General features: G+C 49.9%; 1 protein-coding gene across 1 annotated transcript in view; it reads left to right on the top strand.

The window, feature by feature from the left end:
* The window catches only part of CLSTN2 (calsyntenin 2), a 553,438-nt gene that overhangs the window by 429,375 nt on the left and 97,027 nt on the right, over window positions 1-27,036 (top strand). The window contains exon 5 of the mRNA XM_046671513.1: window positions 5,168-5,317. Coding sequence (XP_046527469.1) covers window positions 5,168-5,317 — 150 coding nt within the window. The remainder of the gene's footprint in view (window positions 1-5,167; window positions 5,318-27,036) is intronic.

Here is a 27,036-nt window from a genome sequence, read left to right on the forward strand (position 1 = left end):
GCTGGGAAATGGGAATGAAGACAGAGTGGAACTCAAAACAGACAGGGGCCTGCTCACATGGAGCTTACCATCTAGTGAAAAAAAAATCAAAATAAAAAATAGAAAATCAGGTGGCATCAAAGGTGAGGTTGGGACACGAAGCAGCCCTGCACCTGCATTAGGAAATAAATTAGCTCTGAGCATCCTGGTGGCCAAGGCCTAAAGGGAAATACTGTCAGCCACCTGCTTGCAAGTCGTCAGGAAAAGCCCAGCGCTTCTTGTTGCGACCAGGGAGAAACTTAGCTATGACACAGGCTTCTGCATCCTGGAACTACAACAGCTTCCATGGGAGAAGGAAGCCGAGGAGACACCCTCATTTCTCACCTCTAGTAGCTTATGAAGATGAAACCAATATTCATGAACTAATATTCATATTACTAAAAAATAGTAATAGGCAATTTCCTTATAAAATGCTAAAACATCTGGAAATGACAGTTACACACCTAGACATTGCTAGATGCTAATTGTGCAGAACACAGATCAGTGCACAAAAGAGTAAAGGAAAAAATATCAGACTTTAAAGTTTGGTTCAAGACTCAGAAGACGGTCATTTCAATTAGGAGAGCCCATCAGAGCTGCTTCCTGATAGGTTTTCCTACGGGCCCTGTGAAAAGACTGGCCTGCCCCCACCGCACAGACTCACATCTCACACATATCACACACACACTACTCCATATAATGTAAAACTGCTTTGTATTTTTCTGTTCTCCTGTGATCAGCTGTTTGGTCTAGTCCATGAAAGCTTTGGAACCTGGGGAGTGGCGAGTCCTTGGTGAAGGGCACGACTAGACAATGGTGGGGTCTTTGATGAGTGGTCGAGCTCCATTGGCCTCCTGCCTTAGCTCTGGAGAGGCACAGCCCAAGGAGAGATGAGATGCAAATTCTTTCAGTGGAGGGTAGACTGCCCCAGTCATGAAGATAATTACTCATCTTGATGAGCCATTTCGCTAACATATGCCAATTTATTTCCTTAGCTGTCTCATTAAAAGTGAGGAACAGTCCTTTGCCAGGGCTCTGCCTCCAATGTTGGTTTACAACATAAGATAAAGAGGCGAGTGGGCACTCCCAGGGAGTCTGGGCCTCCGACAGTGAGGTTTACAAGAGCAGTTCTCCAAGTAATGAAGGCAGGACCCAGGGGCAGACACAGAAGAGGCTCCCATTCTAATGAGCTTCCCAGTTGGCCCTTATCCATCACTTCCACCGGCGACCTTCCGGGCTTCTTGAAGAAGTTCTTGGCATGCACATCAGACAAAGTACTGCTGAGTTTGGGGCCCACTCATTGAGGCCCAATGGCTTCAGGTGGATGGCACCGGGTCCCTCCAACCTGCCAGACTCTCTGCCTGTGGGGGAAGGAAGGGAAGCAGGGCAGCAGGAGGATAGGAGACATTACATGGAGTCACCCTGACCCGTCTTAACTCAAGACTCAACCTCTTCCAGCCGAACTCCTTGACTTTTCTCCCCTTGAATTCCTCCCCTGTGAAATCATGGCATAACAGGAAGGCCTCCTCGTGGGGTTGGCAGAGGGCTTGGCAGCGTGTGGGGATAAGCTTCTCAGGGTACCTGGCACATGGTGAGTGCCACAGTTACCAGGTATTCACCTGGGTGATTGGGACATGAAGGTTCGTTACCCCCAATAGATTTCCAGACTGAAATATGAGCAGGAAACTCTGAGTTGGTGACATCAACTCCCTCTTGGGAAGTTCTGGATTCATTTCACATGGCTTCCAGGCCCCAATCTTCTGGCACTAGGCCAGACTTTCTGAGACAGATAGGGCCTGACTACTCATTTCCAGTGAACAGGTGGAAAAACTGAGTCCTAAAGCATAAAGAGCTTGCCTAACAGCACCTGTCACCCTGCTGGCAGAGTTGAGACTGGAGCCTGGGTCCGCTGAGTGTTGGCCCCACAGCCTTTCCACCAGACGGCTCTTCCTCAGAGATATTTGACAGGAGCACATGGCAATGGGATTTAAGTTCAAAAACACAAAGTGTGTCTTAATCGTATAACAATGACTCCAATGTGTGTGTGTGTGTCTGAGTTACTTAAGCCTTGCCCCAGATCCTCATCAGTAGATGGGAGTTACCTCTTGTGCCTGTGGAAGAGGGTGGATGTAATGAATCAAGGTGCTCACTTGTGCTGGCATGAACCAAGCTCTCCGCCATGTTAGAGAATGACCCAGGAGGAGCAGCGGTGGGCTCAGTGACGCCCAGTCCCCCCTTGGCCAGCTTTCCTCTCTTCAAGCCCTGTTTGGTCCATACACAGCCCCAGCTGGGCTCTCTGTCAGCAGGCTGCCTGCTGAGTCACGGAACTCTGATGCCTCTGAGCCCTTTGTCCGCGAGTTGGCTTGTTCTAAAGTCAGTGAAAACACTTCTTTTCCACCAGAATAGAAAGTAACGCATGCCTTTTGTGGGAAATTTGGAAACCATAGGCAAGTATGAAGAAGGGAATCAGTCACCCATAATCCCACCACTGATACCTCTACTGACATTCCACCAGCAGTTCTTCTATGAAGATTTTAAACAAAAGAAAGGCCACACTTTCCATACTTTTCCTTGTCCTCACCTTTTTCACCTAACATTTGACAATGTGGATTTTTTCCATCCTTAAAAACTCTTCATAACTATCACTCTTAGTGCTGAACAGCATTCCATCTTATGCAGACTTAGCTCTTCCCTTACCATCGGACTTTCAGTTGCTTTACTATTTTCCAACGTAATAAATAATGCTTAGACGAACATATTTGCACCTGTATCTGCAATTTGTATCATTTTCCTGGAATCGATGCTTAGACGTGGAATTGCATGCCCAAAACATATGAACACTTGCAAAGTGACTGGCCTCAATAGCATCCAAAAGGGTTGTTCTGAGTCAAATTCCACCACAAGGAGGTGCAGGTCGGCGTGCCTGCCTCAGCGCACTGCCCACCCCACCTGAGTTTTAGAACAATGCCTTCACTAAAATGCAAGTAGGTACTGAGTGTCTTTTTGAGGATTAGCTTCCCAGGTTCATGTGGACCCGAGAACTAGGCCCAAGGACCGCTACTCACCTGGGTTGACTGTGGACTCAGGTCTCCTGAGAAGGCACTACTAGGAGAAATAATTCAAATGTGGGGGCAAAAAATACAATTGGAACGGTAGCAAAATGGATGGCTTTTTCTGAGCTTTCAAAAAAATTGTAAATGAATGTCTTATCCAAATATGACCCTCTTCTACACCACAATTGGTTGCAATACTGTACCCTCATTTTTGACCTAATCCTTTAAATTCTGCCTCTGAAACCCGTTCTCACATGCAAGAAGTCAGAGGTGGTGGAGAAAGTAAATTAGTTTCTCAGACAGTTTCATTAAGACTCGGGACGGAAGTGGAGCTGCAGCAAATTGAGCCAAGGATTGCTGGCTTGTGTGTTTATTTTTCTAGCACAATCAATAGTGTTCGGTCTGCTTAATGTCACACGGATTGTAAAGCCTGAGCTTTCTTCTTCTCAGAGGCATATCTTTTGAGAGCCATTTACCTTTAAAGAAAGAGAAAGTTAAAACTTTTTGTTCAGAATTCAATTTGATGTTGCTGAAACATGCTTCTCGTGGTTGTATCGATGTGCTTCCACCTGACGGAATTTCTCCCCCGGGGATGACTATCACCAAAAACTAGTGTGTTAACAGAACCCTCAGGGAGTGTTACAAACCCAGTACTGAGCCGTCGCAGAGCTGTGCGGGCCCCGAGCTGAGAGCAAAACAAATATTGGGGGAAAAATGAAAGGGATTCTGGACACCAGCCACAAGGCCGAAAATACATCAAACCCTTTTTTACTCAGAGATTTTTAACTGGCTTTATTGAACTAAATTTTACTTCAAATCAGTGGCTGCCATTGCATTTTAGGAATAATCCAGAGCAGATAGCGGAACAAATGATTCTAATTCTTGGTCCAATGTCTTGGGCGACTTCGTCCCCCCCACACTCACGTATACTTACATTTGTAGCACCTGCTGCTGGGCTGGTAGTAAGTCTGTTTTACTAAGATTGGGTGATTGGAGGGTCACCTTTTCCAATCTTTAAAACATCATGTGACTTTTCTAATTTTGCAGACTTTCTTGCCTTGGTCTCTGCTGTCTCAATTCCACATGAACATCAGTTGGAATGGAAGAAAGCTCTTTAGGGAGTTTCCTTCAGTTTTGATGAAATATAAAAATATCCCTGAGTCAGCCATTCTGTGTTTGTTTATTTGCTCATGGCTTTGTTTGGTTTTTAATTTCCATTTTCTTAATTTCACTTCTGGTAAAGGATGATGCTAACATTTGAGTCCTAATTTGCTGTCAGCTCCACCATCAGAAAAAAAGCAAGAATGAAATTATTCTCAACAAAGGAAGACTTTAATCTCTTGGAATTGAAAACTGAAAAGTATTAAATGCACCTTGGGCCTTTGTTATTTCCTTGGAAACAAAACTGTATTTCAGCAAAAACAGTCAATTAAAATTTTTCTCATTAATTATCAAATAATTATTTCTGAGTCATAATATCAAACCCACAGGAACAAAAACACACCAATGGCTCAGAAAAATTGTTTGCTCTCTCTCAGAGAAGAAAAACGTCTTTGCCACCTGGGCAGAGAATTCGCTATTCTGTGTAGCTTTCAGAAGAGAAAGTCCATGTTTTCTTATTGATTTTACTTCCTATTTGGTAGCTAAATAATGTGAGGAGAGGCAGTGAACATTCCTGGCAATGAGCCCAGATGTTAAAAAACGTGTGTCAGGACATTTCTGAATTCCATCTTTTCCCAGAGATTTCATGGCAGATGCGCTCTCGGTACCCTACAGGAGGGACACGGCCACATGGGCGTCCTTTAGGAGTTTTCTGACAGCCCATTACTTATAAACACAGCCAGTTGGATTCCAGCTGTGTGCCTGGAATTCCCTAGAAGTCCCATCCCACAGCTGGGGGGCCTCCTGCGAATCTGCCACCAAGGCATAAGCAGGCCACATGTGGAAGCCATGCCCTATTTGCCCTTGTTTTTGCAAACAGGTAGGAAAAACGGTAATTTCATTCTGGTGAAGGTTGGAGGAGTGGAGAAGGGATTTTGAAGAACTGCAGTCTGTTTCACTTGATCCGAAACGATTTTGAATCTCTGTGTCCTCAGGCAACATCAGGAACACTGAGAAGCTGAGCTATGACAAGCAGCACCAGTATGAGATCCTGGTGACCGCCTACGACTGCGGACAGAAGCCGGCTGCTCAGGACACCCTGGTGCAGGTGGACGTGAAACCAGTTTGCAAGCCTGGCTGGCAAGGTGGGCCTGCTCGTGTCAGTCCTGCTGAGTGAGGGCAGGCTGGCCTGGTGTATAGAAGGTGCTGGACCTGTCCTCAAATCATCACAACACACAACTAGAGGAGTTCTTAAAATGTGGTCGCTCTGCCGCGAGAACTAGAGCAGCTTGTTTATTCTCACAACTCCTCAGTGACCTATTATCCCCATTTTACAGCCAAGAATGTCCAAGGCACCTTGTCTAACACCACATGCCCAGTTTGTCCAGTGCACCCTTTCTCAAATCTCATGGCATCTTGAATCAATAGTAATTATCCCGCAGTGCTCAGGAGAAAGTGCCGGCGAGCCTATTCACTTTATCTAAGGGTGCTGGGTCTAGCAGCTGCGTTTCAAACTGTGATCATCACTCAGCACCTGGGGAAGGTTGCCGTGTTCCGTGGGCTGGCACAGAGGGTGTGCAGGCAGAGGCTGGAGATCCAGAATCCAACCTGTGGAGTAGGAGCTCTGTAAACTGTTGGCTCTGGGAATGGAGAAGCGGTGGACTTAGATGGAGGTGGATCTTGGTGCCAGTTTAGATCTTTTAGGATGCAAAGACAGAGCAGAGGGTCAGGTTACCCTTAGATGACGAGGTTTATCACTGAGCCTAGGGGAAATAAGGAGGGTAAGGCCAGCTGTAGAGGGCATCTCACAGGGAATTGGATGGTTCACGGAATAACGGTAGCTCTAGTGGTAACACCAGTAGTTCCAATGGCCGAGCAGGGATGCTGGTGTCATCTCTGTGCTCAGCTGCTCCTGTTTCTGCTTCCCGTGTTGATGCTGCTGCAGGCTGCTGCTTCCTCATGATTCATGGTGCTTCATGGAGTCCTCCATCCTGCATTTTGTGGCTTCTGTCTACCACCTTCTCTTCGGGTGTCCTTAAGCTTCAGGACCCCTGTTATATTCTACCTCTTTCTCTGTATCTTTCATTCTTTTTTTTCTTTTTCTTATTCTCCCCAAAGCCCCCAAGTACACAGTTGTGTATTCTACTTGCAGATCCTTCTAGTTCTGCTATGTGGGACACCGCCTCAGCATGGCCTGATGAGGGGTACCACGTGTGCGCCCAGGATCTGAACCTGCGAAACCGTGGGCCGCCAAAGTGGAGTGCACAAACTGAACCACTCAGCCACAGGGCCGGCCCCTGTATCTTTCATTCTTAAATTCCCCTAGAGAGTGCGCGATTAGCTGTGTTAGTCATTCATATCCCTATGGAGCAGACTGATGCCAGGCCACTGGTCAGACTTTGAATAGCTGCCTTTTAGTCAGGCATTCATTCCTAATACAATTCATTTGGGTCATATCGACAAGATATCATGGTACAGAACATGGACACCTGAAGACCTACGTGGGGTCACTCCCCTGCACAACTCTATCTCCCTTAATCCTTCAACCAGAAAGGTGGGAGGGGTCAATTAAGCCCACCTCTGGAGAGAGCCAGAGTCGTGTGCCTGCGAACCAAGTAGAGAAGATGAAATGCTCAGTAGAGGAGCCCCAGGTAAGACACATGGGATGTAAAGAACAAAGTCGAGCCATCTTTGTCAAGCAAGAGACAGAGAAAGAGGAACAAGCCAGCAAGGGAAACTCAGGGAGCCTGAGCTCTGGTTGAGTATAATTCACTAGACCCTACGGAGCCTGCGGCCAGGATTCTGTCTCTCTCATCCACCACTGGATCGCTCAGGCTTAGCGTGTGTCTGGTCCCAATCATAGGTGCTCAAGAAATAGCCATTGAATAAATGAATGAGTGAATACATAGATGAATGAATGAAAAGCTATTTGAGCAAAGAAGAACTCTCCTTGTTTTATTTTAACTTATAAGGGCTGACTCCACTGAAAGTCTAGCTTTTGAAAAGGAAACCTGGAAAGAGTATAAAAGGTTCCTAAGCATGGAACATGCTCACGATGGGATTTTAAGTGGGGAAAGCAAAGCACAGAGTCAGATCTGGAGAATGATCCCAATGTCTCTTGTCTCTGATAAATGAAAAACGTATAGATTTGGGATTACGTTTTTGTACCTATATTTAAGTGCAATTTCCTAACAGAGTTTGTACGTGTTTCAGTGCTAAATGTATGCAAAGAAAAGCACTTGATAATGTTTAGTTCTGTGTGTGAAGAATATGTGGGACACCTGTTCTCTGGTGCGCGATGCTGTTGGCAGCTCTAGGCAGTGTGTCCCTGGAGGCAAGGATTGTGCCTGTGCGTCGTTGTGTCTCCAGCGCCCAGCACAGGGCCAGCCCCAATGCAGGCGATCGGCAAGTGCTGAATGGATGAATGAATGGTGAAAAACGTACCTTTCTGCGAAACAAAGGCAAGAGGGAGGCAGCAACTCCCTGCATCAGTTCACCATGTCAGGCAAAGCAGTTTAAGCGTGTGTACCATCAGAATCTACTGTATGGTGGATCCCCTGCATAAGTTACCCAGCCTCCGTGGCGGAAGCGGACACTGGATTCTGCACCGTGCCCCTCCTCCTCCTTCTAGCTTCCCCTACCCCGCACCCCCACCCCCGTCCCAGAGCCAGCCATTAAATCTCTCTCTCCAGCCACCATCCTAGCAGGCTTTCAGATCATAGACAGATCCTCCAGGTTCTCTGATATGTGCAGCCTTCCAGACCTGGAGAGGAATCTTCCCTCCTCCCAGGGTACTGATCCTCTTTGACCCTTCACTCGTTCCTTCACATGAGCAACCCTCATCTCTGACCATCCCGTCTTGGGATCTGTTCTCTCTGCTACCCCTGACCAGGGCTGCAGGTGTTAAGTGTACCTTTCTCCAAGGAAGAGCATACCACCACTGGTCCCCGGTCTGTGTCCCTTATCCAGCCCTCTCTCCTAGCTGTATGGAGCAATCTGATTTATTGGGTTTTACTGGTTTTCTTTGCTAGCTGCAGATGAGGCAGGCTGCTCTTTACTGTGAGAGGTCATCAGGTCCCTAGGGAAAAGAGTTGGCTCTTCTTGAAGTGGGTGTGGGGTGAAGCCTGCACTGTGTGGCAGAGGAGGACAGAGAGGGGAGGCCATTCAGGGCAGCAGTGAAGAACATGAGGAAGCCAGTCTGGCTTGAGTAGGGGGTTGGGACTGGGGAGAAGGGAGAAGCAAGATTGGAGAGGTCAGGGGCAGGGTAGGGTGGGTGGTCAAGATTTTGAATGCCAGGGTGAGGAGCCACAATGATCCTCCAGCCCCCCAGACCCAGCTGTGAGTGAGGGGTCTGCAGGCGTGTGCCAGGGCATAATTGCCCAGGAGAACAGAGGCTCCTCCCCCCGCTGACTTATCACAAGCACCAAGAGTCACCAAACACAGTTTGGCAATTTAAATTCTTGTCCCTGTTCTAAGTCATTTCCCTCCAGGCAGGAGGGCCTTGCAGCACAGTGAAAGCAATCCATCATGGCCAGGAGCCCCGCGTCTCCCCTGAGGCACTCCCTGTCAGCACCCTCACCCACCCTTGCCACAGTCAGCTTCCCCCAGCAAGCTATCCTGGAGGAGCAAGGGACCCTGCCCACTGCTGGAGCCTTCCCTTCCTTCCCAGGGCCCATGAGGGACTGCTTCCAGACTCCAGTGATGCCCCAGGGCAGCGGCCCCCGTTTCCATCACAATAACCCCTTCCAGGAATGTAGGACCAAGGCTTTCCCAGCATGCTGCTGGCCTTACCTAGCTGTGTGCGAAGGACATCCCAGACCCTGGCTGTCCTGTCACCTGCCTTTCAGATCTTGGCCAAGGAATCATCTGCTTGGGCTATGGTTTTCCATTTGGGGGTCTTTTTTCTTTATGTTGGTCTTGTCTTCCCAGAAACAATATGGGATCCCTGGGGGCAGAACCATACTACTCATAGCCCCAGGCACTCACTGAACTTTCCATCCATTGCCTCAGCATAAACTAAAAGCTTGTTTACCATCATCACTCACCAGTGGGCAGCAGGGCTTACGAAGGCTCAATCAGCAGCAAGGGAGGAAGGCAGGCTTTGCATCCAGACACCGACTCCAGGGCGCCAGGCACGTGTGTCTTGCTCTTGCGTGAGCTTTGTCGTCTCTGCTGTCTTCTGAGATTGTAATTCTGAAGAGGTGGTGGGGTCAGCTTACTCTGCAGGGATCTGTGCAGCTTTGCCTAAGGGAACGTCACCCCCATTCTCAGCTGCCCAGGAAGAAGATGGTCCTCAAAGCATCAGCTAGACCTGTGTGAGTGGAAGGGAGAACTAAATTGCTATGTTTTGTCCTGAGCTTTGAGAACTCGTGGTCTCCCCATAGCAGCTCTTATTCACAGAGATGGCAGATTCTATTAGGAACCAGGAAACAGGTGCACCAGCAGCGGACCACATGCTAAGGACAGGCTTGTGCCTGCCTCTCATGCCAGTCGCCTGCATCTGCCATCTTCTTGGTGTCTGTCTCCCTCTTCCAAGTGGTTATACATACCCAAGCCTGGGCCTGTATGTGCACCGACGACCATCCTTCGGGAAAGTTATGCATCTGTTCATGGATCAGAACACTACAGAGGATGTAGTGCCCCCAGAGGCTATGGCAGCAATAACAGCAGTGCACCCAGTCCACGTGCAGGGGCCACAGACTGTGTCCTCAAGGATTGTTTATAATTCAGTTGCTGGTTTGGGGTTTTTGTTGGTTGGTTGGTTATGTTATGTTATGTTGTGTTGTGTTATGTTGTGAAACACACGGCTTCTTCACACCTTCCTTTATTATTCTTTATAACCCGTGGCTCATCTCTTTCTATGTTTCAAGCTGGAAACATTGTCTTCACAACACTTAGTATCTTTTCCCTTTTACTGTTGCAAATCAGATCTTGTATTTAGCACCTGCCCCTGCCAGTCGGGACCCAAAGTTCACTATTTCACTCTCTCTTTATGCAAAACAACTCCCCTTTGAAGAGAGCCACTGGAGACTTTCTGGCGGCCCCACGCCGTTTCTTTCCCAGACCTGTTGCTGACCGACATCCAGCCATTCTGAATCCGAGGCTCCCATATCAAGAATTAGCTCTCCAGACTCTAGCTCCACGGAACCCTGTCTCCGTGTGCCCGCCTCATCCCTCAGCATCATCTCTCGGCAGCCAGTCACACCTCGCCCAGCACCGGCTCACCCAGCAGCGCCCGTTCCCGGAGTTTCTCCCACAGGTTCAACTCCTGTTCCTTCTACCTTCACAGTAGGGTGTCCTGTTTAAATTAGAAAGAAAAGGAGATGCAGCTATATAATTGAACCATTTCTTCTCTATTCTTTAGGGTTTAAATAATTCTCAGGTGCATGAGGTCATTTCGGTGTTCCCACCATTCCACAGTCAAGCCTTCATTAGGAGGAGGGGTGGTCTCTGTCAGAGGAGTGCTTCTCCAACCTGGGAGGCTGGGCAAAATGCAGATTCTGACCTAATAAGTCTGGGGGAGGTCTGGATGTGGCTGGTCCGTGGCCTTCACTTTGAGTAGGAAGATCATGCAGAAAATATTTACTAAACGCCTAGAGTGTGTCTAACACTTTTTTGTTGAAAAGATAGTAGCGTGAAAGCTGCTGGTTGGGGTGGATTTTCCGTTCACTATCTGCATTGTGAGATAACTGAACTTGATGCACACATTACACGTGGGGAATATTTTTGAAGGGAATTCATTCACCCGTTCCTGACGGCCCACTGTGTGCTGAAGGCTGGGGATACAGAGACAGACACGATCCACCAGGGCATGCAGTACAGGGGAGGTGATGAAATACTGAGAACCAAAGCTCTGGTGGAGGGAGCTATGGGGACACACAGGACAGACACTTACCCGTGCAGGGGCCTTGGGCGAGATGCACCTGGGCCAAGTCTTGAAGGATAGTAGTTTTAGCACACAGAAGGGTGTTCCAGACCAGGGAGCAGATGTCAGGAAGGTGGGAAGGAGCATGATGTGGCTGAGGCATGGGGAAGAAGAGTGGACAGGCCGATGGGGACCAAATCACAGAGGGAGGGTCTCCTGTATCACCCCAGGGACAGTGGGGAACCCAGAGGCTTTCATACCCCAGCGTGGTGAAGGGGATCCTGAGGATGAAAGACTTCTTGGCCAACCACATGGATGGTGGCTGGGATAGAGATGGGGCATGGAGACCAGAGGAAAAGGACAGTTATTCCTGTGTGCACTTTTAAGTGGAGCACTTCTGGAAAAGTATCTAAACTCGTGCATTTATTCCAAAACCAATTCAAAGTTCTGGGCAGCAAAGGAGGTTAGATTTTCAGGCAAATCCCATGAGACACCATAGGCAATGGGACAAGGTTGGCAGTCAGGCATGTCTGAAGCAGAAACGACCCCTACTAAGCCTTGTCAAATATATGTCCCAGTGCCCTCTGAAGCTGTCCACTTGGCCGCCGCTCTGCCAAGGAGAAGGAAGCCCAGAGCCCAGGAGTCAGCTAGCTTCACCCTGCCCCTTCCAAAAGTCAGATCAGTTATTGATCAAGTACACTGAAGAGCTGGCTTAGGTTTTGCTACATGAAGGGCATTGATTTCCAATCACAGGATGATAAGCCCAGGAAGGAGCTTAGATTTGCTTAGAGAAACAGAATCAGGCAGCACTCAGAAGGTGAAACTGTGTCCATCAGAGGATTGCGTGACGACGTTGCCCTCATTGCAGGCTGAGGTATGAGGGCATTTCCAGAAAGATGGCTGCTTGTCCTTAGTTCTCTCCTTCACTGTCCTGCCAGGATGTCTGAGATTCCATCATTAGGGTACCAATTTTTTGTACTAAAGGATAATCCCCACTAAAAATGCAAATGCCGGTTGCAAGAATAACTGTTAAGCCAGGAGTCAGCAAAGTATGGCTGGCAAACCAAATCTTGCAGACCACCCGTTTTTGTACAATTGTGAGCTAAAAAGAGTTTTTACATCTTAAGCGGTTGAAAAAAATCAAAAGAAGAATAATATTTTGTGGCACATGAAAATTACATGAAATTCAAATTTTAGTGCCCATAAATAAAGTTTTATTGGCACATGGCCACCCTCATTCATTTACATATTATCTCTTGGCTGCTTTTGCACTAACAGCAGAGCTAAGGAGTTTCCAGAGAGACCAGATGGCCCTCAAAGCCTAAATATTTACTAGGTGACCTTTTACAGAAAAAATTTGCTGACACCTGTGTGAAGCTATTATTGTCCATTCACACCTTAGTGAGAATTAGTATTTTTGGAGTACCTAGGACAGCCTAGAAAGAACAAAACATCAAATGGACAAATTCAGACAGAGGCAAAGGAGTATGAAAGTCCAAAGCAAGGTTTGCTGCACAGAGGACAGAAACAACACTGCAAGATGAACAAATTTAGCCCATTTTACGGATGAGGAAAACTTAGGCTAGGAGAGATTCAGTGACTTTCCAAAGACCTCACAGCTGGTAAATGGCAGAGATGGAATTCAAATTCATGTGGGTCCATCCCAGAGGGCAATGAGGCATCAGGAGGAAAGAATAAGGAGCTTGGAAACTTCCAAAGGGGCATGTAAACAGCTTGAAAAGGGCACCTCAGAAAACTGCTCAGAGGAGACACAACCTGTGTCCCTGAGGCAACACATTTAATCCCTCAGTCACCTTCTCTGCAAAATGGCGATGAGACTCACCTTGAAAGGGTCGCTGGAGTTCCATGAAACAATGTACACGCAGCACCTGAGGGGTGCCCCACGTTCATCCTTCCTCTCCCGGTCCTGCCTCACTCACACTGCCTTCTCTGTGCCTGGTCCAGGGCACCATCCCCTGGAAACTATGAGTCATCTGAAAATAAACCCACACTTGCTATGGTCCGTCTCTCAGATACCATCTGCCTGACCCTAAAGCTGCCTCTGGGGATCTCAGGAGCCAGAGAAACACAATGTGAGTCTGAGACCTGGATGTTCAGCTTCCAACCCAAAGATGCTGAGCCCAAGCTGGCTCCTCATCCCACAGCAGGAAGCCTGCCTTCTCCTGTAAGAGAATTGGGCATGAAGCTTGCCCACCATCTACCCTTCCGTTCAACAGGACAGAAGCTGACTTGACTTGAGGTTTACCCCAGGGGCTCAGCTCCTTCATCCCCTGTGCCTTCTGCCCTCAATCTCCTCCTGTCCTCTTGACTCTCCTGGTCATCCATGTTCTTCCCTCTCCCTGGGTCCTCATTCTCTACCTTTCTCTCCTCCCTCTTCATTCCCCCTACATTCCTCCTCTGATTCCTCCTCGCCCCCTTTCCCAAGCATAGGCCCTGAACGCAACCCTGGGGAAGGTGATGGGGTGCACGGGTGCAGGGGTCAGGTGCAAAGCCGTGAAGATGGACCTGGATGAGGAGTGAGTCAAGTCAGTCCTTGGCTCTATTGTGAGCCGGCCACAGGCTGTGCTGAAGCCACTCCCTGGCTGAGCCTGGGTTTCTCAACAGTAAATTAAGAATCATAATTTTTGGCCCTATTATTTTGCAGGATTGTTAAGAAGGCCACAGGAGGTTCTATGTGTATTAGTGCTTTGCAAAAATTAAATCACCATGCCAAAAGCATTATGATTAAAACTGGTAAAATAGGTACTGTCATGTAAATGCATATACTCACGTTGAATACCCATAGAATTGGGTAGGGCTGTGTGGCTTGAGAATCATGTCCTTGATTTTAGAGCTGAATATTGGAACCAAAGGGTGACAGTTGGGTTGGGGCAAGAGCACAGTCTGGGGGGCCGGGAGCCCAGGCCTCAGTCCCAGCTCGGCTCTAACCACTCTGCAACCTCGGAGAGTCGTTCCTGCCTGCTTCAGCTTCCCCACGTCTACATAGGACAGTAACGCCTTCTGGTGAGAAGATGAAAGGCTGCTGGCGGAGCACCGTGCTCAGAACCACACACTCGGGGCTCAGTGAACAGCAGCTCTTTTCAATTCCCTGTATTTTGATTTTTAAAATCATAGTGTAGCATTTACCCTCCAAATGATTAGAGCAGCCGTCATTGAGGCCTGAATTCCCTAACTCGGGCAGAGCGACCCCAGGCCAGCTGCTCCTGGCTTGGCTCTGCCGATCTGCCAGGCGAGCATCCTGTGCTCCTGGCGAGGGCCTCGAGAGGCACTCCTCTGTGAATAACGACCTGTTTTGACATCACTGACACAGCCGGTCATTAAGGTGCAACAAATGGCTCTGTGCAGGATGCTGATTTACCTACTCAGTGGCGTCTTAATGTGCTTAAAGACCTGCTGGATAAATGCGCCCGCCTCAGCCTGCTTCCGCCCGGCTCCCAGGGCTCCATGTGAGCACCGCGTAAATGGGCCTCTGAGGCTTCTGGGTGCTACAGTCTCAGCTCTGAGGGGCAGGGGTGGGGGCGGACTGCACTCTGCCAAATGGTACTCAGTCACAATACTGGCCGCCCCTGACTGAGCATTTCCCGCTTGCCAGGCCCTGTCTCTAGGAGTTGCATGTACTCTCTCATTTGTTCCTCATCACACCCGGAAAGCTGTTATTTTCCCATTTTGCAGATGAGTACACTGAGGTTAAGATCCTTGCTACACAGCTAGTACTATCCAGGCCCAGCATCAACCCCGGTCCTGTGTGTCTGCAGGCATGGGGCCCCTGCCCATTCACCACAATGCATCTCAAAAGCAAAGGAGAATGGTGGCCACCTTTTCAGATCACTGGAGGAAAGCTGTTTTGAGGAAAATTCTGCAGTTAGAACCCTTCCCTTGTGTTATAAGGAAAATGTGCAACTGGAGAGGAGGGCAGCCTTGAGAGAGGACCCTGCTTGCAGGTTGATGGGGGATGAGGTGGGTACCACTCCTCCTCACAAGCCCACCTCCGGGACCTGCCTTCATTCAGGACAGCAGAGCCATCTCTGAGCCTTCTGAGATGACCCCTCGGGGACCGCAGAGGGGACAGGGCTTGCCCAAGAACACACAGATGCTGAGAGGCGGGACCACGGCTGGCGTCGGTTCTCCTGACTCAGAACCCCACGCTCTCCTCCATCTCTCCGTGGACCTGGCTTGCCCTGGAGCCACACAGAATCAGCCTACTCCCTCTTCCACTGACGGTTCTTTTAAAGGTGTGCAGCCGGCTAGGATGTCTCCCTGCAGGGAGTCAGCAGAGGGTAGAGCTTCAGAGGGCCGGCCCTGAAGCCGGATATATCAGGGTTCAAATCCCGTTGGCTCAGGGACATTGGTCCAGTGACTGAACCTCTCTGAACCCTCAAATGTGGCTTCTTCAAAATGAGGCTAATAACAGGACCTATCTCAGAGGGTTGTCACGAGGCGGAACTGTGCTGGGTGTACAGGAAGAGCTCAATGCTACCAATGAGGGGCAGGAAGGAGGAGAAGAAATGGAAGACACTAAAGTGGGTTTAGGAGTTAGGCCAGCCTCTGGGTGCCATTTGTTGGCTGTGTGACCTTGGGCAGGTCGTGTAAACACGTGTAAGAGGCCCAGCAAAGAGCCTGTTAAATGGAGGTTTCCTTCCTGCTCTCTGCATCGCCAAGGGATGCCAGACTAGACACTGGTATCGTCGTCTGCACACCAACCAGACACTTGGGTTCTAGAGATGAATGTGACCCACAGCAAGCCACCCCACATCTCCTTGCCACATTTGTCCTCATCTCTAAAATGGGCAGAATAGTGCATCCTTCTCCACATACCCATTTCACGTGGCTCTTGGTGGACAGAGCGACAGGATGAAGGGTTATGAGTCAGCCTCGTCTGCCAGGGAGCCCTGGATTCATATTGCCGAGTGTGTCATGACCCTTGAAATGCCCGTACAGGGGTGTGGAGCATGGACCACACTCTAACCACGCGGAGGCACAGCCATGGTCCTGGCACAATAGAGGAGCTCTCAAAGCTTCCATTCACCTGAATGAACTTCCCCAGGGCCTACTCTGTGCTGGGCGGGTGCTGAGCCCCTGGGGACCATGAGCTGGAATGGTGGGGCCTGGGCAGGCAGGTGAACAGATCACTCCAACATGGGGGAGTCTGGGCAATGACCAGGAACCAGGGGCTGTGAGGGCAGAAGGCAGGGCTGCCTGACCCTTTAGAAAGGCTTCCCAGAGGAGGTGGTGCTGAAGCCGAGCTCCGAGCTCCGAGGGGTCAGTGCAAATTCACCAGGTGGGCTGGGGGAGTGGGGAAGGAGGCAGCGATGGGAAGGGGCAGGGAGCAGTGTCCCCAGGAGATCTTGATGCTTAGACGCTGCCCCTTCCAGGATTCTATTTACATCCCTGTTCTGCTCAGCAGCTCTTGCTTTATGACGGACAAGAGATAAGAGTTTCAGTTGCAGCCGAGGGTTTGGAGAAAACCGAGCAGAGGTGTATGGACTAGTGTCGTTTCCTTATTTGTTTTCATGAGAGATGTGCTGAGATTTCCAGTGTGGACAGTGCATGTAGACAGAACATTCCAGAGAGACTCTAAGGCTGTGGCATGACAGCCTGAGTTCACCTGGCCCAAAGGGACGAGGTGGACCTCAGCAGGGGAGGTCCCTTCTCCTGATCTCTCCCTGGAGCCCAGCAGCCTCAGCCCCCGAGGCCTGGATGCCTTCAGAGCACCCATGGTTGGTGCCCTCAGCCGGGGGCTAGTGTCCACTGGTCAGGCGGGGCAGAGCTGGCCCTGCCATGGGAGCAGCAGGCATGGGCAAGTGGGCCCGAGCAGAAGTGGGAGCTCAGGGGAGCTGTGGGGCCTGCAGATGTGGGCCAGTGTGGAGAACTAGTCTGCGTCTCCAGAAACTAGTACCCTCTGAGGAGGACTTATTTCTGATAACCTGGTCGGTGGAGGCTGGTATTTAGAGTAAAATGTGACCTCATTTTCAGCCACCGTTTAAGACAAATGGGTTTTTAGTTAGCCTTGTTTCAGTAATGAGGCATTTGCTGCAGGCCAGAAGCCAAGATGGCTTTGTTGCCCCTCTATGTCTTCCAATGTCAATGTCTGTCTCTGACCTGAGACTCTGCATCCCGGGGAGATGGCAGCCAGCCACACAGAGGCAGAACTGGGCCGGCCAGAAGAGGGGCCGTCCAGCCACTGAGAGGTCTGGTTAATGACAGCCTCTCATTGGGTGAATCTCCCACCACCCTTGGGCGTCTCCCGGGCCCAGGAGCAAAGGCTGACAGCATGTCACCCCCTACCGGCTGCCCGGGATTTAGCTCTTCAGGCTCTTTCCCCTGTGGATTTGTAACCTTCCTTGTTCGTTACCAGAGGAGAGACACAGTACTCCACAGCTAGGGTGTGAGCCGGCCCCATGTGCCCGTGCGGGCGGAAGCCCTTTGTGCCAACGCAAAGACGCAGGGGGTCTGTCTGCCCGGCGGGCAGCACCCGACAAGGGGGAAGGATGTTTCTCAGGCAATGTTTACGAGTTCTGCGTTCAGTTAGAGAACTTGAGGTGACAAATGGCAATTGGGCTACCAAGACTTTTTAATGTAAACATTTTTTAAATTATGAAGTATTTTATGCTCGTTTGAAAATGATTTTTAAATAGTATAATACTCACAGTAAAAATACCCCATAATCTAATTTTTTAATTTTTTAAAAATACATACGTTTAATCAGTAGCTTGTTTCTTTTATTTATTTATTTTTTGGAGGAGATTGGCCCTGAGCTAACATCTGTTGCCAGTCTTCCTCTTTTTTTCCTTTTCTCCCGAAATCCCAAGTACATAGTTGTATATCCCAGTTGTAGGTCCTTCTAGTTCTTCTCTGTGGGATGTTGCCACAGCATGGCTTGATGACCGATGTATAGGGCCACCAAAGCAGAGCACAAGAACTTAGCCACTCAGCCACGGGGCTGGCCCCTGCCCATAATCTAATTAATTAGTTGTATCAGTATTATGGTACTTTGCTCCCTTCACACAGTCATTTGAACTTTGTGTTCTTTTTCCTCTTAACTTTGTGCCACGTGCACTGTCCCGCGTCACAAACCCTCGCCATCCCTCTGCGGCTGCATAACACTCCCGAGTAGAAGGCCAAGCGCACGGGGCCGTGTCCTCACAGGTGGACAGGGCAGTGTGATGGTCGGGACTCAACTTGGTTCTGTTTTTCTTTTTTGTGCATCAGTGAAGATCTTCACGCAGAAGTCTGCATTTTGGATTACTTTCTCTGGGGTGTGTTACCTGCGCCAAAGGCTGTGGGCATTTCTTGGCCTGAGTTGCGTTTTGCTAAGCACCTCCCTAATCATTGGTGACAGCTACATGCCCCCAGCACGTGAGGGACACCTCTCCCCGCCCTCGTGTGTGTGGACTCTCGGGTGTCCAGTGTATGTGACGGGCTCTGCGGATTTGTACTGTATTTCCTGAAGAGACGACAATTTGGTTCCAACTGTAGAATGTCATCCAGTAAAAGGAAAAGCCCTGTGGGCTCTCATATCATCTAGAGTCATGGTCCTTTTATTTAAAAACAAATAAGTTTTTCAACCATGTGCAACTGACCTATCGATTAAAGAGATTTACGTGACTGGAATATGAAAAGTATACATAAGCCATCTTTACAAAAAGACTGAAAATATGTGCGTGAGAAATCATTCTCTTGCCTTGTAAATTCTTTTCAAAGCCATTAAAGTAAAGATTCTTGAAGAACAGCTACTCTATCTTGTACCAATAATACATTTGTCCCAAGATAAGAAAATTGCCTGGAAAACGCTCGTGTTTATTGGACATAAGAGAGAAGAGTTCTATAAATGCAAGAGAAAGTATTCTGGTTGGTTGAGCTAATGATTTTCCCCTTGGGAGAATTATCTTTCACGAGGACTGCTCCTAAATTGCCTGGTTTCTGCATCAATTCTGCCAGACGTGTTTCTGTTAGGGAGCTGAGAAGCACCTGAGCCGAGGATCTTTGGGGATGAAGGGGCTGGAGAGAAAGCGGCAGACAAGCTTTGGGTGGGGTCTTGGTTTCTGAACCATGGGGTTCCCTCAATGGCATCATCAGCTGCTACCCCAACATCCCTGGAGAGCTTGGAGCCAGGTGAGAGGGGAGGTCACAGGTTTCAAAGAGGTGGTGCCTGACACTAGCAAGCTCAGAGGCTTGTTGGGGAATCAGGTGCTCACACCGGCATCAGAGAACCACGCAGAAGAGAGAACGGATCCCCTCGCCACACGGGCGCTGGCTGGATTGGGGATCAGCGTTCAGGGGCTCACGCCAGGCACGGGGCCAGAGCAGAACTTGCCCGAGGGCTTGTGTGGATCCAGGGCCCTGGAGAAGCAGGACACAGAGTGCACCCCGCACCCAGCCCAGCAGAATGGCAACCACATCTCCAGTCCAGAGGCTGGCTCGAGCAGGCGAATCCACAAAGGATGCAGCGAGAAGAAAGTCTGACCGGAGCAAGAGGGCCGAGGGATTCCTGAGCCCTGGACCTGGGAACTGGCACCTCTCATGATGCATCCTTGTCATTCGTGCCCCAGACATTCAGTGAGCACCTGCTGTGTCCCAGGCACTGCAGATGTAAAAACTAACAACATCGACACAGTCCTTGCGCTTGTGGAACTTGTGGTGGAGGAGGGAGGGGTGTCAAGAGTTGCAGACCAAAGAAAAGGTCACAGAAATCAATGAACAGTTTCTTCTACAGCTCAGAGCCAGTCGGTGGGGCGGGGAGGGGCACTCTGTCCACCGGGAGGAGGACATCCAGGAGCAGCAATCTAATGCACCACGACAGGGAGTGGCTCCAGAGCCCTGGGTCCTGCGTCTGTGGTTCTTGTGGGACTGGAACCTGTGCCCTGCCCTGCAGGATGTGACGATGGAAACGAAAGCTCGTTCTGAACTCACTCTGTGTGAGGTCCTACCCTGCTGGGGCGGTTTCCGGGCAGCAAACAGCCCTGGCTTTGGGCATCCTGCGGAGGGAGCAGAGGTCCTCGCCCAGCTGCTCCCCTGGCTGCTGGGACTCATGGATGTGGGGAGAGGAGGGGTGTGAGTGTATTGCCCAGTGTTGTTTGGGCTGGTGGTTTTAAAGTCTGTCCATGCATCCAGGTCACTTTAGGTGTTGGTTACAATGACAGATTCCAGGGCCTCTGCCTTAAAACTATCCACTGGAATCTCCTAAGCTGGGGCCTAGGAATTAGTGTCTGTACAAGTTTTTCAGGTGGTTCTCCTGAGGCCAGGCCTGACTCTGCACCTCTCTATAGATAGAAATTGGGGGAGCATAGTGTGAGCCCCACATAGATGAAGTAGATTGAAAGGTCTGTGAATTGCTGAGGAGAGAATGTTGTCTAGGCTGGAGCAATCACAGAGGACTTCCTGGAAGAGGAATTGGATGTCTTGTGGTTGGCAGTGGTGACAAGTGTAGATTAGAAGGACGAAGAGAGTTAAGGTAGGAAGTTGTCCTAGAGATTGGTCCGGGTGAGAAGTGATGATGGCCATAAGACTAGAGTGGAGAGACCTTGTTCTTGGAAGCCATCCAAAATTCAGAAGCAGGAGGCCTTAATGGCCCTTTGGGTGTGTGGGGCAAATGTTCCAGTGCTCTGCAGCCTTGCCTCCTGGATCCGAAGGCTTTGGAAGTGAGTTTCAGGAAATAGCCCTGCTAGGTGTTCTTAGAGCAGTGCTTCTCGAGTCCTCTGTGCTGCAGGACCAGAGTGTTTTTCCATCAGTCACGGACGATGATTTTGTAAAATGTAATAGAAACAAATTTCCATAAAAATGAAATAAATAGCAAAGACATTCAAAATGTAAGCCAAATTTTTAGTTACTATTAGATTCAACAAATATAAAATTACTCTGTCAAATTGCTATAAAAGTTTCTAAATGCTTGTTCTGGGTTCTATCCGTCCGTCCTCACAGACCTGTGATGGGCAGGCCAGGGATGGCGCGGTCTGTAGATCATGGCGAGTGGCATTGTTCCGGAGCCTGCCCTTGCCCTTACCCTCCACAGACCCTGACGTGGTTTAGGCTCGGATCACATTGGCAGTGCAGCTTGCTCAGTGCGCCGTCTTTACCTGGTCCTGACCTGATGGCACGGGTCCCCCTGGGAGGCAGTGACAGGCCAGGGATGAGGGTCTGACAGAAGCCTCGGGCCTCAACAAGAAGCTGGCAGGCAAGAGGCTGTCTGCACTATTCCAGGTGCTCCCAGAATAAGGCCTGACAGTGTCCGCCTGCATCCATGACTCTGAAGCCACCCAAGTGAAGGTGCGAGGGCTCCTCAGGCCCGGGAGTCACAGTTGATTGGGGCAAAATCGAGTCCCCTCTGTCCTCGGAACCCTGGGGAGAACTTCATGATTGAGACAAAACTGGAGGACACATTTCTGGTTGTTTCATTCGACCCTTATCAAGACACCTGGGGAGCCTGAAAGGGTGGAAATACACGAGAGTTTCCAAAACTGGAGCCACATATAAGCGCAACTTCATCATCACACACACTTGTCCACCCACTCAAACTCCGGCTGGGGTGTGGGCGTGCACACACACTTACACACAGAGCAGCCAAATCTTGAATCAACAAAGACCCCCCCTTCCTCACCTTTGGCAGCCCAAGGAGGAATGGACTGTGAGTGTGAGTGTGTGTGTGTGTGTGCGTGCGTGCACGTCTGTTCTGATTTTCATATGTCAAGGCACTCACTCATTTGATAGATATTGATCGAGCCCCCGTGTGTGCCGGGCACTGCTCCGTGACTCACCAGTTATGCTCCAGAGCAGGAACGGGCCATAAATGAGTAAATATAAATTCTCAGGAGGGAGGGACAGGCAGGGGCCTCATCAAGGTGGGCCAAGATGTCACGTGTGAGATGAGAGGCAGACGAAGAGAAGGACCAGCCTCAGGAAGGGCAGGGCCTGGGCGCCCAGCAGAGGGACGGCCCTGAGGCTCAGCCCTAATGTGGCCACAAGGGTATTTCCCCCTCCCTCCTTCTCTTCTACAGTTAATTAAGGTATCTCTTTTTAGTAGGAATTAAAAGGGAATAAAATGCTCTTGTGAAAACAAAATATAGTAAATGGGAAGAGGTCAGTAATAAAGGAAGAAAGAGCATCCTTCACATTTATAATTGAGTTCAGAGCATTTGTTTTGCTTATTTTTAAATTGTGCCTGTGTGCAACTGTTTTTAATCAGAGAAGAGAAAGCTGCCTAATTTAATGCTCAAAAATGTATATGCGTGTTATACATTGGGCACAGGGCTAAATAAACCCCATCAACAACTCTGAAATCCGTGCTAATATCACATGTTTGCACACATGGACTCAGGCGGACAAGGAAATGACGTGGTCCAAGAGGCAGAGGTGGGATTCACACCTGGGCCTGACCCCAAAGCCTGGGTTCCTCCCTTTGGGGTGGTTGATTAATCTTCCCATTCTACAGATGGAGAAATGGTTGCTCAGCTGGAAAGGTAGGACCAGCTACATGTGCAAATGAAAATGGAGGACTCTTGTTTCAAAGTTATTAAAAATTTCAAGACAGCGACAGCAGAGTGTCAAACCAAGTACAGGACCCCTCTGAGCATGAAGTTGATCTTGGAGCCGGGAGTGGATGCCCAGCCTCCCTTACTTCTCACCACCTCTGCCTCCTTCCAGCTGCACGCCCCACCAACAGCAGAGTGTCAAACCAAGTACAGGACCCCTCTGAGCATGAAGTTGGTCTTGGAGCCGGGAGTGGATGCCCAGCCTCCCTCATTTCTCACCACCTCTGCCTCCTTCCAGCTGCACGTGCCACCTCGGGTTGTAGACCCACGTCAACAGCTGGGAGATGCAGACAGAAGATGAATTCAGAAAGGCAAGCCGTCCTTTTGGGGCTTGGCACAGGTCCCACTCTACCACATGTATCATCTCACTTCATTGTCCCAACGACCCCATGAGACGTAGCTGTGATTTCCCCATCTTACAGATGAGGAAACTGAGGCACAGAGAATATCTTGCAGAAGGTTCGGTAGCTGGTGAGCAGAGGAGGCGGGGTCGGAACCCAGATGTCTGACTCCTCACCCCTCCTCTGTGCCCTGCCATCTAAGTGTCACTCTGGTGCTACCCAAAGTCAGTCTTGGACGCTGAGGAATACACCCCAGGAGGCACGTGGGGAGAGGAGAGGGAAGGGCAGTCTCAAAAGTCACTTCTGTTGGTGACTTTTACAAAGGCCTTGGCACAGTCTTTATTACTTACCCTGCACAAACCCACTCAACGGCCCAGTAATCTGGCCCCGAAAGCTCCTTCCTGACTCATCTCGCACTGCGCCCCCTGGAGGCCCACCCCAGCCTCACATATGTCCACGCTGTCTGAGTCGTGCAAAGCCGCTGAGTCATGTGACTTGAGGTGGGGGCACTGTTCTTGTCATTGCCCATGTAAATGGCACCTAAAGCCATGGAGGAGACATCCTGGAGTTCTCTCTGCCCCCTGCCTTCTCCTTGCTAGACAGCGCTGTGTTACCCACGCCTTTATGAGCTGTACTCTGATGCTCTGACATCTGGGCCCTCTCAGGGTGAGCCAGTTCCTAGAGACAGTAAGCAACTTACCCTTTTGCTTTTCAAACGTAGACCAACCAATCCAGAACCCACACCCCCAACCACCTCCTTTATTGGGCTCTCACACTTGGTGCCACCATCCGCCTGCCCTAATCAACCCAGGACCAGGGCCAGACAGCTGAGGAGAGGGCCTGTGCCCCAAAGGCTGCTGAAATCATTCAGGCTGGCCAACCCCAGTCCCACTTACCCTGCCTCGCCTGTTCCTTCCATGGAGACCACAAGAAAGGCTCCTGCCCCGTTTGCCTCTCTCCCTCTGCTTCCTGACTGAGCCAGGTGCTTCTCCGTGTGGCCCCCAGGGGTGTGACGTGCCCCTTTCCTGAGGATCTGTGAGTATAACAAGCTCTCTTTTCCACGGCAGTCATATCCTGACCTGTTGGCCTTTTTGTCGTTAGTGCCATTGAGTCTATTCCAGCTCCCTGTGCACAGCAGAGCAGAACCCTGCCCGGTACTTCTGTGCCGTCCTCTCACCTTCCGTGGCTCTGTCAGACAGTGCTCTGCTGCTATGCACAGGGTTTTCATGGTCAATTGTTTCCTAAGTGGCGGCCAGGTGCTTCTTCCTAGTCTGTCTAGTCTGGAAGCTCCTCTGAAACCTGTCCACCGTGGGTGACCCTGCTGATATTTGAAATACCAACGGCATAGCTTTCAGCATCACAGCAACACGCAGCCATCACAGTATGGCAATCGACAGACAGGTGGTGCGGTTCCCTGACTGGGGAACAAACCTGGACCAGGGGGGTGAGGGCGCTGAATCTTGGCCACTGGACCACCACTGTTGGCTTTACCATACTTCAGTAATAATAAAACCTATGTTATAACAAATGCCCGCGTCAGTTCCTCTGCAAAGTGTCCTTCAATGGCCCTGTCAGCATAATTTACCTCCTCCTCTCTGTCCCCTGGGCCTGCTCTTTGTTCCTCTGTCTGCTTTAAAGCTGGCTGTGTGCCTGCCACTGCCCTGACTGCGAGCTCCATCAAGTTGGGGGTACGAGTCCCACTTCTCTACCTCCCTGCCTGGGGCTCTGCCAGACACATAGGTGCTCGGTACACACATGGCATCTGGAATAATGATAAGAATGATGACAGTAGTAGTCACAATAGCTCTCTGTTCCTGGTGCTTTGCACACATTTTCTCCAATTCCCAAAGTCACTCTCTGCAAGGTAGATTTGTGTTGATCTCATTCTACAGATGAGAAAACAAGGCTCAGAGAGGTTCAGTGATTTACCCAAGGCCACACAGCCAAGGAGTTGCAGAGCTAGGGTTCAAACCTGAGTCTGTCCAGCCGCAGGGTGAACACTCTTAATAAAGTTGAATTGAGCTGAATTGAAATTAATTCCCCATTGTGTGACCCTGTCAGAGGTGACCCTCTGCATGGATCAATCAAGAGGTGGCAGTCAGGAGAGTTCTGATGTTCTGAAAATGCACCCCAGGCCACACCCAGCTGCCGAGTGACCTTTCCAAAGCAAGTCTGGATACTTCACGCTCTCACTAAACACAGATTTACGGCTCTTCGCTGCCCCAAAATGAAACCCAAACCCCCTGCCCAGCCTCAGTCCTCTGACCTCCACTCACCTCTCCAGCCCCTCTCTCCTTCCCAGCCCAGTTCAGAGGCAGGGATGGCCAGCGGAGATAAGTGCTCCCTGCTCAGCAAAGCCAACTCCGTAGCTCCTCCCGCTAGGAAAGGAAGTCCCCTGGTGCCAAATCAACATCACCCGTCTCTTGGAGAAAGTCTTGAAAGATGCCAGATGGTGGATGCCCACAGAGACTGGCTGGGCTGTCAGCTGCCTGAACAATCCCTGTTCAGGGGACCCCCATCCCTCCCACTCGCAGCATCCCCACGCCCAGCAGTTTCCTAGAAAACCAGGTGCTTCTTCAGCTGCTGAAAGCTGAGACGGGGAAGAGCTGGAGGCCCCGGAGCACGCACGGTTAGGGAAGAAGAGTGTCTGGCCCACGCCTTCGTCTCCTCTCATCCTCTGCCTCCCTTCTGAGGGCGGAATTGGAACAACAGACCTGAATGTTCTGGATTACGGGAGCCCCAAAGCCTGTGCTTTCCAGAGTCTCGGATTAGCTTTTTTCCACCTCCAGGTGTCCAATATGACCGTGCCAAGTGTGAATGTTCTCCTGATAAGAACACATATGTTCCCCAAATTTAGCGAGAGTTATAATAAAATCATCATGTTTCTAAACCCTTAATCCACAGAGGAGTTTAATTCCTGAGGGCATCCCACTGCTGGCTTTTTCGGGAATACTTCCAGTATCAGTGAGCCTGGTTTTTAAAACAACAGGTCATCTACTTCCTTTCTCTTCACTTCGGAAAAAAATTGAACCACAATTCATGATCTAGTCCCTAGGCCCTTTATATACAGACAACATTTTTAAAATCGGGACGCATGGAGCTAGATTAAAGCAGGACAGCTCAGAGAAGTTTGGGAAGCTTGTGAATCCAGGGATGGGCTATTTCTATCACGAGCTTCAACGAGAAGGTCTCTGTGCTGGGCCCTTGGCCTTAAATGCTCACGACAAGCCCTTGAGGAGGCGTAATTATCTCAAATCCACAAATGAGGCCGTGGAGGCTCAGAGGTGGCAACTGCTCTGCAGAGGCCGCATGGCCTGCCTCTGGGGGAGATGAGATTCAAGTCCAGCTCTCTCCAGTCTTCAGTGTCAGAGCAGCCCCTCTGCCCCCACAAGCTGCCCTCAGGGTCAAGCAGTGATGAAACTGACAATACTCCTTGATTCCTCGATCCTTTGCCAACATCGGACATTGTCACCTTTTTTTTTTATATTACCATAAATTGAATGTTCAAGAATGAATCTGTGAAAATTACTGTTGTTCTCAGTCATGGCACATCCTCACAATCGTGGAGGAGCTATTGATAAGGAGCAGTGTGGCCATGGGCAAGTCACACCAACGGCAGGCCATGGTCTTGTCATCTGTGCAATCAAGATAATGCTGCTCACCCACTGGGTTGCTGGGGGGATGACATGAAAGAAAAGGTGCAGAGGAGCTTCCTGCCTTACAGGTGCTTAATAACCGTCTGTCCTCTCGCTTCCTGCAGCAGCGTTATTGGATAAACGACGGTTTACCAACAGTACGTCTATCGGACAGGTCCCTGTGTTCGGTGCTGAAACAACTTTGCATTTCATTCCCCCGAAATCCTGGGTGGCAGGTACCACTTTTACAGAAAAGGAAACTGAGGCTCAGGAGGATTAAGTGATTTGGCCAAAGTTACACAAGAAGTGGGAGGGCTGGAATTTGAACCTTGGCGCGCTGCATTTGGAGGTCATACTATTAAGCACCATGCTGTCCTACCCTCCAGGAAATGAGGACGAAGAGACATTCCTGTGGCAAAGGCCGAATCGAGTAACTTGCCTTTAGCTCTCTTAATCCTCATCCCAACTCCTTCTTGG

Source organism: Equus quagga, chromosome 1, assembly GCF_021613505.1.
Source record: "Equus quagga isolate Etosha38 chromosome 1, UCLA_HA_Equagga_1.0, whole genome shotgun sequence".
Classification (NCBI taxonomy): domain Eukaryota; kingdom Metazoa; phylum Chordata; class Mammalia; order Perissodactyla; family Equidae; genus Equus; species Equus quagga.